The 13,507-nt window shown below is 44.0% G+C and overlaps 1 protein-coding gene across 10 annotated transcripts in view; it reads right to left on the reverse strand.

Moving 5' to 3' along the window:
- Positions 1 to 13,507, reverse strand: part of MIPOL1 (mirror-image polydactyly 1) — a 434,635-nt gene that overhangs the window by 189,446 nt on the left and 231,682 nt on the right. For all 10 annotated transcript variants that reach the window (XM_075613311.1, XM_075613313.1, XM_075613312.1 and 7 more), the window contains 2 exons: positions 7,846 to 7,975; positions 3,376 to 3,409 (listed from right to left, as the gene is read on the reverse strand). In XM_075613311.1, coding sequence (XP_075469426.1) covers positions 3,376 to 3,409; positions 7,846 to 7,975 — 164 coding nt within the window. The remainder of the gene's footprint in view (positions 1 to 3,375; positions 3,410 to 7,845; positions 7,976 to 13,507) is intronic.

A 13,507-nucleotide genomic window follows, 5' to 3' on the forward strand; every position in this document is an offset into this window, starting at 1 on the left:
TTCCAGTATGGGGGAGGTTAAACCCCTCTGGAGAGGCAATCTGCAGGTGCATCTGGTGAATTCCGTCTGAACTCCCAATTGCAAGAGGTTTAAAAGGCAGCCAGCAATCTACCAGAAGAGAGACTTATCTCCAACCAATAAGGACCCTGGTTGGAACGGTTCCCCATGTCTGCTGGGACTGGCTAGGACCCACAACCGGCAAACGGAATCTCCACGAAACCGAACAATCCTGCTGGACGCAGGGCTTGTCCACAAGGAATTAGCCTAGCTATCCAGTTGGTTAGACTTGGCCATGGCTGTGTAGCTAGTCTCCCTAATGTGGAGTAGGTTTTATTTTTATGGTTTTGTTTTGCCGTAAAGGGACATACAGTGTAGTGTCTAAAATATCTGATGATTTTTGGTGGAGAATAAACCACCAAAGGGTTTGTTTCAGCCTAAACAGTGTGTGGGCTCTTACTGACCCTACAGTGAGGCCGTCCTGCCAAAAAGAGAAGCGTTCTGACACTCTAGAAATACTACAGTGCTTTCTTCCAAGGAAGAATGGAGAAAGCCCTTTGTGTAAGCACTCCACAACTTTCGACATACAGTCTGCCTACAGAGGGATGACCGCTCATCAGCTTTATCACCAGAGTAAAGCAGCTTGTGTTATTCAGTTATTTTGGAGAATGAAGCAGCACAGAAAGAAGTATGAATACTTGAAGGAATGTGTGATTCTACTACAGTCAAATGTTACGAAGTATCCGCAACAAACATGTTACAGGCATGTGAAGAAAGCTGCTTGTGTGATTCAGTCCGGATATAGATCCTTCGTCATAACCAAGCAAGCGCTACGTTCCTATGAGTGTATCTGCAATGCCGTTGCAGTACTACAATCTGCTTTCCACAAAACGCAGAATACAAGAACCAAGTTACGATGGAGATAAAAATACAGTCGAACCACTGTGCCCGCGTTGTCCGAAGTAGGTTCCTTGCCATGAAAGCAGCTGCTATAAAGATTCATTACTTGACAAGAGCAGAAATGTATCCGGTATCGCACGCTGAGGGAGGATGGCATGGTTTGTCCAAGAAAAAGCGGAACCCATGAGTTCCAATGTCAGTTCTCTAGATTGCACAATGAAATGATCCATAGTAATTTGAGTATCATACATATGGAGTATATAGCATTCATATATTAGCTTTTTTGGTTATTGATGGTGTAGTCAGACTCATATATATATATATATACACACACACACACACACACACACACACACACACACACACACACACACACACACACACACACACACACACACACGAGAAAGTCATAATTACTCCAATTTGTTAAAGAGATAACACTATGTCAGTACCCAGAGGGGATGTCTGTGGAGCCCACAAAGGTTGGAGACCCAGACCCCCTAACTAACTGAAGGTAACTCTCCCCTGGAGCTAGACTAGTAACAGTTCTTATTTGTCCATGAATATCCTTATCAAAAACAGTACTCACAACCTCGTTTGTTGGGAGCCTGAAATCCGCATGCTCTCAGCCTGAAGGTGAATACAGGAAATCGCATCCCATGGGGGAAAGGTTAGGATGTGCACTGTGTTTGAAAAATGATGATGGAGGCTGGATCGCTCAGAAAGTAGAAAAAAATGTTTATTGGATCGTCCGCAACATTGTAGCAGCAAACAGAAACCTTTAGAGGAACCTCTGATGCGTTTCACGCATGCGTGCGCTTTGTCAAAGAGTATGGTTCTTCTAATACTACAGGAATATATAGGAGTCACAAACCGGAAGTACCTGGCACGATTTGTCCAGCTGTGGTTTCAACGGAATAAATCAGTACACCAACAAGGAGAGTCCCAAGAGTACAAGTCTGTCGATAAAGACAAAGAAAGCCAGAGAAGAGGAACGAGCAAAGCGTGAGGAGCTAGCACGAAAACTTGAAGAGATACTGTGTGCATAAGTTACAAGTTTTTTGCCACATGTTTCCTCTTCAATTACGACTACCTGTACACATTGTGGGCACGATTTTATAAAGAAGTAGCAATATTTTGTGATTCATGCACCGAGGGCCAGATAATTGCCTCAAAGGAGATAACCAGAGATGCTGGTAGGAGTGAATGTGATCTTAGAAAAATACATTGCACCAAAGAAGGACGAGATCTACGGAAGTCAGGCAGTCAGAAAGCCACAGAATAATAAGAGAAGTTTGGAGACTTCTTCGATTAGAAGTCAACAAAGAAAAAAAATATGGAAAAAAAAGAGATTGAAGTCGGGACTTCTCCAACAGTGATGCTGGTGAACAGTCTCAGTGCACGGGCCGCTCCACAGGTCAATGTTACGCTGGGGAGGGAGATATGTGACACTCATGGACTCTGGTATCGATTTTATGTTTTTCTAGTAAAACGTTATTACACATTGTATTCCTGTGCTTTTCTCTCTTTTTTCCAATTTTTGCATCTAGGTATTGAGCCACCTCAGATCAGCTGCAGGACCACTCCTTTTGGAGTACTTGTTTGGAAAAAGTTATCCTTTATTGAAATGTAGATACACTTTACACTTTTTTTTAATACAATTGCAAAAACTTTGGACACTTTTTTCCTACCATTTATTTTCTGTTTTTTGTGGATTACATGGACACACCTTGAGGGTCACACACGTATATAGTGTTTAGAGATTGTATTTGCTGCTAAGAGTAGTAGCACTATCGCATTATTTTCAATAGTTTTTTTTTATTGCTTAGTTTCATATTGTTTCATTTATGATATTTTCTGTTTTTTTGTTTTGTTTATTCACTTAGCGCAACGAGATTTCCCTTCCATATTGAATGCCTGTGCCTTAAAGGTAGACTACAGGCTTCACGGGAGCCTGGAGGCAGCCATATTTGTTTTTTGATGTCCCTGATCACACTGGAGTTCACAGAGAAGGCTGTAGTGGATGGACACAGCTGTGATATCCCTGCTTAACTTACAACATCACAAACCTTAGGGCTAATAGTGGACACTGCGGCATCTGCAAAATCTCAGTGTTTGTACAATGGACATTTTAAGAGTCCCTCAAAAATTATTTTATAGTAAAATGCCCTTATATTAGGGAAATTTCGAATGAAGCATGTGATCGGAAAGGAAAAGGTAATTTGGTAAAAACAAATACATTTAAAAAAAACATGTCCAGTATAAGACACACAGACACACCATAATATAATATGATATACTATTATCATATTTTTGTGAACCTTATTAACTGCCCTTTTAAATTCAATAGCAAATACATTCCATGGGTGAGTGCTTTCACATTTTTGCACTGCTGATCTACTCTGCTACAGTGTAAGTGACACCTCCGACTGAAGCTCATTCAGTCTGAGCCTAATCCTGAAACATAAGTGCGCTTACCGTGTCACTTTCTTCAGGGTTAATATCTTCCAGCCTAGAAAAGAGAGAGAGAGAGAGAGGATGAGAAGAGGGAGTGAATTAAAGACAGAAGAAGTAGTGAGAGAGACAGACAGAGAAAGAGGTGCTTAGTGGCCAGCGAGATGCTTCTCCATTCGGAAGCAAAATGAATTCTCTTTCCAAATCTTTGAGAGCTGAAGTAATTTCGCTCCGAGTGTCTTCTGGGGACACCCTGCACTCCCACAGCATTACAGAGCCAGCTGTTCTGCTGTATCTTTCAATAATGCCGAGCTCATCTCTCCTCGGCTGCAGCCTGTTAACTTATTAATGTTTACCGCAATATATGGCTATAGGGATCAGTTCTTCATATGTGCTGAGACGGGCAGAGTAAAGAAGGCTCTTCACGTGTTTTTATTGATCGTTTCTTTTTTTAATTAGTGTTTTTTTCTTTCTTTTTCCCCTTTACACCGTAAACTAGTATAGGTAAAACTATATGTAACCCAACTGAACTAGTCTGAATAGCAGACATAGCTTTCCGTCTGAAACTCGATTTCCTCTTTAAGGAGTAGTCACATGGAAGGTAAAATAGAATTAATGACAGTGATATGTTTCCAAGGCTAAAATAATAATAAAAGACAACATATCTAATCAAGTTTTGGGGCAATTTTGAATATGTCATAACCTCAACTTTAGGGTGTGTACAACTGTCCTTATCTGTGCCTTACATTATACTTTTACCTACAGTATCTGGTGCTCATAAAATGACCAAAAGTAGGAGGTTGCATAGGAGTAAGATGCTGGGTATGTGTGCGTAAGATGTTGGGTATATGTCTGTATGTGTGTGTGTGATAGATACTGGTCCAGTCAGAGTTGCCTTGGCAACCTTGGATTGTTGTCCTTTGAAAAGTGAAGATTCTAAGGGGTCATTTGAAAAATTCAGTTAGAAACAGACGTCTCGCACAGACAGACGTGTGTAAATTTACATCAATGTGAGGAGTTGTAACTACATTAACGTGCCAAGTCTTCCTCCTGCTTCTCCTTGTGAATTATGGTGAAGGTGCCTTGCCTGTTATCTGGATAATCTGATGGATTTTGGGGAACAGTGGAAGAGGACCCTACACTCAGACAGGGAGTGAGTATAAATACATCTGACTACTTAATCATTGAGGTGAAGAATGGTCCCTTTTTAAATTCAAGAAAGTTGGGGACTTTAAGCCTTACACTATGCAATATGCTATGAAGTCATCTACCTCTGGCAACTAAGTGGTTAAACCTCCATGATTCATTGAAGTGTGAGGATCAGACGCAGGCCCAGCACCTGTCAAGCTCCAGTCGCCTGATTGGCTCCTGCACGATTCCTGCCTGCTGTGCAACCCTGCCTCTGATTGGCTTACCCTGCTATTTAGGCTCAGCCCTTCTATCAGGAAGTTGGCTGATACCTTAGACTAGATACAGGAAAAGCAAGCGCAAACCCAAAAATATAAAAACAAGAAAAGATAAATATCACCAAGAGGAGATGCTGCTGGTGTGAGGAATTTCGCAATCCCTCAAAGTGGCAACGGGAGGAGAACACGGAGCGCAAGAACTCCTCTCAATGGTGGAAATGTAGTTCACAGGAATCCGGTCACAGTATACAGCATATGGCAAAAGAAGAAAGAAAAATATATAGTGTAATACAGTTTAATCAACAAACACATCTAGAGCAGTGAGCTCCAGTCCACTCACATGCTCCACGATAAACAAAGGCAGTGTAACCACTCAGGGTTCAGGAACGGCACCATCAGCACAGCTTTGCTTGACTCTTCTGGTTAGAGTCTCTCACTTTCGCATTTTGGGCAGCGTCTGATGTCACAGATCTGTATCCAGCTGTCCTCCAATGGTAGGGGAGGTGACGGGCTTCGTAGCATCAGTGGCAACACGAGAGCCTTTCAGCGGGGAGACGGCTGTGTAGCAGAGAGTGGTAGTAGTTCCGCACTGCTCACAAGTCACGGCGCAGATTCTAATATCCCTACGCGTTTCATCCGAGTAGTCGGACTTCTTCACTATATATTTTTCTCTCTTCTTTTGCCATATGCTGTATACTGTGACCCAGATTCCTGTGGACTACATTTCCACCATTGAGAGGAGTTCTTGCGCTCCGTGTTCTCCTCCCGTTACTACCGTAGACTACCCTGCTCTCTCCAATCCTTGACCTTAGCTTACCTTCGACTATCCTGCATTCTGAAATCCTCGACCTCAGCTTGCCTTCGACTATCCTGCATTCTCCAACCCTGACCCGGCTACCCCACGACTACGAGTCCCGCATCCGGACGCTGCTTCGTGGCTACAGATCGGTGTTTAAATATCCCCACCTCAGCCTCACGGTTCCATCCCATTTGTGGTGAGCATCTGTTACAGTATTCTCAGCCCGTACTGTGAGGATCAGATGCAGGGTCTGCCCCCGTCAAGCTCCAGTCGCCTGATTGGTTCCTGCCTGAATGCTGCCTGCTGTGCAGCCCTGCCCCTGTTTGCCTTACCCTGCTATTTAGGCTCAACCCTTCTGCTTGGAAGTTGGCTGAGCATAAACCTTTGTGACGTGTGCTGGTCACAAACAGGACGGAACCGCAAGGCCGAGGTGGGGATATTTAAACACCGACCTGTAGCCGCGTCCGCATGCTGGACTCATAGTCGTGGGGTAGCCAAGTCAAGGTTGGATGTTTCAGGATAGTCGAAGACAAGCTGAGGTTGAGGATTTGAGAATGCAGGATAGTCGAAGGCAAGCTGAGGTCGAGGATTGGAGAGCTGGTCAAAGGTAAGCAAGGCAGTAGTGCTTGTGACCAGCACACGTTACAAAGGTTTATGCTCAGCCAACTTCCTGGTAGAAGGGCTGAGCCTAAATAGCAGGGTAAGCCAATCCGACTCATGGCTGCACAGCAGACAGGAATCAGGCAGGAGCCAATCAGGTGACTGGAGCTTGATGGGGGCAGAGTCTGCGTCTGATCCTCACAAATAGGGGCATTCTTTTTAACTGAGCAAACCATATAACATTTATTATTTCTGTCTAGTTCTGTGTGGGATTAAATCTTTAAATGCGCATTGTTGAACAGGAATGCCCCAGAAAATTAACTTAATACATTTCTTGTACTTTATCCTTATTTTCTTCCTGGGTGATAAAAGTTGTCTCTCCGCAGTTGGTGCTCATTTTATCACTATGTCCCATACTGTAGGCGTCCTTCTGGAGACACAGTAGTCTCCGGTGAATGACACTTAAGGCATGCTAATGTTTGTCACTGTTTAGAAATTTTAGGCCTAAGTAAGAACTTGCCAAGGACCTGAAATGCATCATCACAACTCCCTCTCTCTTTCTGTTTGGGAAACGCCTACATGTATAGCCCAACATCCTGCAAGGCTCTATACGGTCGTGTTACAGAATATTTGGGTACAGTGATATCTGTACGTGTTGCAAAATACTAGTAGCTGTATTGGAACAGAAGCAATGTGGACTCATCATAGATTAAGATAACATTCACTGGAGCAACTAAAGAGTTTCTCATAGATGTGTTGGTCCGTACATATGTAGAATCTACATATACCGTTCTATGAAAACACTTCAGTGTCACAATACATCTGTGTGCATTTTTGAATGTAAGTGAAAGATCTGTATGTGTGTGTGAATGTGTGTATCTTGCTCTCTACTAGTTCTATATTGTTTGGAGCAGCCATTTGGGCCATTTTTGGATGAAAATCTATCATGATTTGAATGGGTATTTTTCAACCTAAACAGCCTGAAAATGTAATTTTGGACAATATAGAATTGCCCTTTAAATCTTTACACCTCTCTCTTTCACTGTCAATATCTGCACAGGTATATGTAAGTCAGTGTCCATGCTAGTACTGTATGCGTGCATTTTTCAGTCTCAATGTGAAAGTGTGTGTGTCAGTGTCAAGGCCTTTACATGTTTTCATTCTTGAGTGTTAATATATATGCATGTAAAGGTTTTGCAGGCTCTAGTGTTCCCTGTTTTGATGCGATATGTTATGATATTTTGCACCGCCACTGCCACTGATTGCTATGAAAACGTGATATTTTGTGTTTTCTGGGGAAACAATGAGGCCTGCTACATCTGTAGTTGGACTGGGTGTGTGCGTATGTTTCAGTGTCACTGTGGATATGTAAGTATTTTTCTGTGAAGTGTCAGTGTTCATGTCTGTATGTGTATGTATTTTTGAGAGTCATAAATCCTTTGAGTTGGACTGGATGTGTGTATGCAAGTACAGTACCTTTCTTTGTCATGGTCTGAGTGTCAGTGTATGCACATTTGAGTGTCAATATGTTGCTGTATCTGCCATTCACTGTCTGCCTAAGTTTTAGTATGTGCAAGTGCCATGGTCAGAGTCTAGTTCGTTCTGTATATCAAAGCAGCTGCATGCAGGGGTCCACACATGTATTTCTGAATGTCTAAATGTAGGAGCAATATGTAAAAGATCTCTCACTCTCTTAAACACAGTTGGAGGTGCTGAACTCGTAACAGGGCCTCATCCCGCTCCTCATTGGCTAATCTGAGCCGAGCCATCACTGCCTCATCCCGCTCACGCTGTGCACGGTACACCTCTTCCACCAGCGCTGCGGAAGCAAACACGATAGAGTGGGTGTTAACAGGCCACTGAATGGGTTAATATAGGGGTTCTCAACTCCAGTCCTCAAGACCACCCCCAACAGGTATGGCTTTTAGGATATCCCTGCTTCAGGACAGGTAGCTCAATCAGTGACTCGAAGACTGAACCACTGATTAAGCCACATGTGCTGAAGCAGGAATGTCCTGAAAACCTGACCTGTTGGGGTCTTGAGGACTGGACCTGAGAACCCCTGGGTTAATAAGCACGTCTGCATATCAAGTCAAAATCACGTTTGCCTGAAAGATGCAGTCACTTACTTGATCCAAACAATAACAGTTTTATAAATGACATTTACTTTGTATATTATATGCATAACTGTGAAATTCTCCAGTAACTGTTTAAGAAAAAAGAAGACGGAAACAAACATTTTATTCAAAATGGCTGCTGTGTTTCCCCCCCGAAAAAGTATGTATCGAACTAGAACAATATATCAAATATAATCATTTAATCTGCGTTAAGGCTTTCATATTGCTATATTTCAAATAAAGTTTGTGAGACACCACTCAGCTATGGAGTAACTGTCCCCCAAAACCATAGGTAGACAAAACAGCAATATCATTTGGAAAGTAATTTGCTCTATGTCCATCAGTGTATCTATGTTTCTATCTGAGTTTGTCTGTTCTGCATCTATGTGTGTGCATGTATGTACAGTATACATACACGAATGAGCGTATGTCTCTAGAAATACATGCATTACTGAGCCTATTCATTAAAGTGTGACTCTTGCCAAGCAAAATGGCCTGCAATTTGATTATATAAAAATGGTGAGTTTTTATTTACGTATTCATTAGGAATTATCTGTGCAGACGTGTCGCTGCAAGAAAACATCGGCTTTTAAGGCACTTTCTGCATCAAACGTGCTCTGATGTGATATGTCTTTTGCCTCTCCTAACAAAAGACAAAAATACCCAATGCTACATCCAATGTGCCAAAATACATCGTTAAATACTTCAATGTTAGTATTCTCATGAGTAACAGTCAATTAGTTAAACCCTTTGGCCAAAGCATTATAAGCCTGCAGCCACTTCATGGCATCACCAGTATGCAGGTCCTAACTTTACCTGTCATGCCATGAAGTGGCTGCAGGCTTATAACGCTTTGGTCAAAGGTTTCAACTAAATGACACTTACTCATGAGGAGGGCTCGACAAATGCACTCGCCGGGGCAAGTGCATTTTACCCACTGGCAAGACTTACCAGCGGCGTGGTGCAGCGTATCCTTGCATTCTCCTGCTTCTCCCTCTTCAACTAGCAGGAGAATGCCGGGAGATGTTGCACCACGTCGAGCCCTGCTCATGAGAATACTAATACTGTATTGAACTATTTAACTATGTATTTTGTCACATTGGACGTTGTGGCAGGACGGCCTGTAGCCGAGGTATTGTATTGTATGTCTTTATTTATATAGCGCCATTAATGTACATAGCGCTTCATAGTAGTAATACATGTGGTAATCGAATAAATAACAGATAATATAAATAACAGATCATGGGAATAAGTGCTTTAGACAAACATAACATTAAGGAAGAGGAGTCCCTGCCCCGAGGAGCTTACAATCTAATTGGTAGGTAGGGAGAACGTACAGAGACAGGAGGAGGGAGTTCTGGTAAGTGCGTCTGCAGGGGGCCAAGCTTTATGTATCATGTGTTCAGAATGTTCACAGTGCTATTCGTATGCTTCTTTAAGCAAATGTGTCTTAAGGTGGGTCTTAAAGGTGGATAGAGAGGGTGCTAGTCGGGTACTGAGGGGAAGGGCATTCCAGAGGTGTGGGGCAGTCAGTGAAAAAGGTTTAAGGTGGGAGAGGGCTTTAGATAAAAAGGGGGTAGAAAGAAGACATCCTTGAGCAGAACGCAAGAGTCGGGGTGGTGCATAGCGAGAAATTAGGGCTGAGATGTAAGGAGGGGCAGAAGAGTGTAAAGCTTTAAAAGTGAGGAGAAGAATGGAGTGTGAGATGCGGGATTTGATTGGAAGCCAGGAGAGGGATTTCAGGAGGGGAGATGCTGAGACAGATCTAGGAAAGAGTAGAGTGATTCTGGCAGCAGCATTTAGGATAGATTGTAGGGGAGACAAGTGAGAGGCAGGAAGGCCGGACAGCAGGAGGTTACAGTAATCAAGACGGGAGAGAATGAGGGCCTGAGTCAGAGTTTTAGCAGTCGAGCAACAGAGGAAAGGGCGTATCTTTGTTATATTGCGGAGGAAAAAGTGACAAGTTTTAGAAATGTTTTGAATGTGAGGGGCGAATGTGAGAGAGGAGTCGAGTGTGACCCCTAGGCAGCGTGCTTGGGCTACTGGGTGGATGATCGTAGTTCCAACAGTAATGTGGAAGGAGGTAGTAGGGCCAGGTTTGGGAGGAAGTATGAGGAGCTCTGTTTTAGCCATGTTGAGTTTAAGGCGACGGAGGGCAATCCAGGATGATATAGCAGAGAGACATTCAGAAACTTTGGTCTGTATAGCAGGTGTAAGGTCAGGTGTTGAAAAGTATATTTGTGTGTCGTCAGCATAGAGGTGATATTTAAACCTAAAAGATGTTATTAGGTCACCTAGAGAGAGTGTGTACAGAGAAAAGAGAAGAGGTCCCAGGACAGAGCCCTGGGGTACCCCCACAGAGAGATCAATAGAGGAGGAGGAGGTGTTAGCAGAAGAGACACTGAAAGTACGATGGGAGAGGTAGGATGAGATCCAGGATAGAGCTTTGTTCCGAATACCAAGAGTATGGAGAATGTGAAGGAGAAGAGGGTGGTCCACGGTGTCAAATGCTGCAGAGAGGTCAAGTAATATGAGCAGAGTGTAATGACCTCTGTCTTTGGCAGCATGGAGGTCGTCAGTTATTTTAGTGAGGGCTGTTTCCGTGGAGTGAGCAGTGCGGAAGCCAGATTGTAGAGGGTCTAGGAGAGAATAGGTGTTGAGAAAATGGAGCAAGCGAGAGAATACAAGACGTTCAAGGAATTTAGAGGCAAAAGGCAGGAGGGAGACAGGTCGATAGTTAGAAAGACAGGTAGGGTCAAGCTTGCTGTTTTTGAGAAATGGTATGACAGTTGCATGTTTGAAGGAGGATGGAAAGGTTCCAGAGCAGAGGGAGGAGTTAAAAATGTGTGTGAGCGTAGGGATTATAGTAGGAGCAAGAGGTTTTAGGAGATGGGAGGGAATGGGGTCAAGAGGGCAAGTGGTAGAGTGAGAAGTGGCGATCAACAGCGACACATCCACCTCTGAGACAGTGGAAAAAGAGTCAAGGAAGGCAGGAGGAGAGTTAGGAAGAGGTGTAGGATGGGAAGAAGAAACAGAGGGGATGTTCTGACGTATGGATTCCACCTTTTCCTTAAAATAGTCAGCAAAGTCCTGAGCGGAGATGGAGGAAGGAGAGGCAGCTGAGGGTGGTTTGAGTAGAGTATCAAAGACAGAGAACAGTCGGCGTTGGTTAGACTTGTGCATGTTGATTAGTGCAGAAAAGTAGGCTTGTTTAGCTTGCGAGAGGGCAGAGTTGAAACAGGATAGCATAAATTTGTAGTGAAGGAAGTCTGCGAGAGTGTGAGACTTCCTCCAGAGGCGTTCAGAGGAACGAGTGGAGGAACGCAGCATGCGTGTGTGGGAATTTAGCCAGGGTCTAGGGTTAGAAGGGCGAGTGCGGCAGAGAGAAAGTGGGGCATGTAGATCAAGAGAGGAGGACAACACAGAGTTGTAGTTCCTGACCAGGTTGTCGGGGTCTGTAGCAGAGCTGAGAGAGGAGAGGGAGGAGCGTAAAGTGGACTCAAAGTCAGGTAAGTGAATAGAGCGCAGGTTTCTGCAGAACCGGGGTGTAGATGGAGGTGGAGAAGGGGAGAAGCGAGATAGAGAAAATGAGATGAGATGATGGTCAGAGAGAGGAAAAGGGGAAATGGAGAAATCGGAGAGAGAGAAGTTCTTAGTGAAAACCAGGTCTAAGTAGTGGCCATCCTTGTGGGTGCTGGCTGCAGTCCACTGTTGAAGGCCAAAAGAAGAGGTTAGAGAAAGAAAGCGGGAAGCCCAAGGGAGAGAGGGGTCATCAATGTGGCAATTGAAGTCCCCAAGGAGAAGAACAGGGGAGTCTGAGGAGAGGAAGAAAGAGAGCCAGGATTCAAAGTGAGAGAGAAAGGCAGAAGGGGGATGAGTAGAGGTAGGTGGGCGATAGATGACTGCCACATGAACAGGGAGAGGAGAGAAGATCTGGACAGTGTGAACCTCAAAGGAGGGAAAGGCAAGCGAGGGGGGAATAGGAAGAGTTCGGTAACGGCAGAGAGAGGAGAGCAGGAGCCCCACACCTCCACCCCTGCCATCAGTGCGCGGAGTGTGTGAGAAGGAAAGGCCACCGTAGGAGAGGGCAGCTTCCAGAGCAGAGTCAGACTGAGTGAGCCAGGTCTCAGTTATAGCAAAGAGAAGCAGGGAGTGAGAGAGAAAGAAGTCATGCACAGAGAGGAACTTGTTAGAGAGGGAGCGAGCATTCCAAAGAGCACAGGAGAAAGGGAGAGAGGAGGGAGGGTGGCAGGGGATGGGTATGAGGTTGGAGGGGTTGACACCAGAAGGAGTAGAGGTTGCAGTTGGCAGGCGAGGACGAGCGCATGTAGGAATAAGACAGGGACCAGGATTGGGAGAGATATCCCCAGAAGCAAGGAGAAGCATGGATAGAAAGAGAATGTGTGAGGAGGATTTGTAGGGGTGTGTTTTAGTGCAGGGGATATAGCTGTGTGGTGTCAGAGGACGCAGGTAAGAAAGGAGTTCATGTGAACAGAGAAGTGGTGAAGGAAGGAGAGATGGAGATATATGAATGGAGTTAGAGACATACTGAGGCTGGTAAAAAGAAGTGCATAATTTGAGAAGAAGTGAAGCCACTGCAAATATAAATGGTAAAGGCAGCATCACAGCAGTAATGATGCAGTCTGGTATTGATGATATCCTCCTTTCCAGCGTAGTTCAAATGCAGGAATCAGGGCCAGTTGGGGTGTCCACTTCTTCCTCACTTCTTTTGAACTTCCTTTAAAACTTCAGTTGTTCAGTAGTCATGCCACTTATAATGGGCCACTTGGATATGGGCTGCAGGCAGACTAGCTGTTCTGACTGGGTTTATATAGGCCTAAAAAGTCACCTGACAGTGTGGTTCTGTCTGCTTAATTAGCACATCTGAGGCACATTCAAACAAATGGTTTTCTACACAGGGTGTTCCCTGCCTAGGTGGCAACACTTAATTTGATTAGGGGTAGACAGAAAACAGCATTCAAATATGGTTTTTACCTAGCATTGGATCACTTGCATATACTATATAATACACACAGCAAAGGCTTCAATGATGATTTAGAGATGGTTTTTACCTAGTATTGGATCACTTGCATATACTATATAATAATAGTCAGGGAACAGTCCACACGTATAGTTTCAGGATAATGAAAACGTTCAGTGGCTTTATTTCTCCACAGCATACATAACATGCGGGTACACTGTCCCTTTAAACAAAACAAAACCTGCTCCACATT

The sequence above is a fragment of the Ascaphus truei genome, chromosome 9 (genome assembly GCF_040206685.1).
Source record: "Ascaphus truei isolate aAscTru1 chromosome 9, aAscTru1.hap1, whole genome shotgun sequence".
Taxonomy (NCBI): Eukaryota; Metazoa; Chordata; class Amphibia; order Anura; family Ascaphidae; genus Ascaphus; species Ascaphus truei.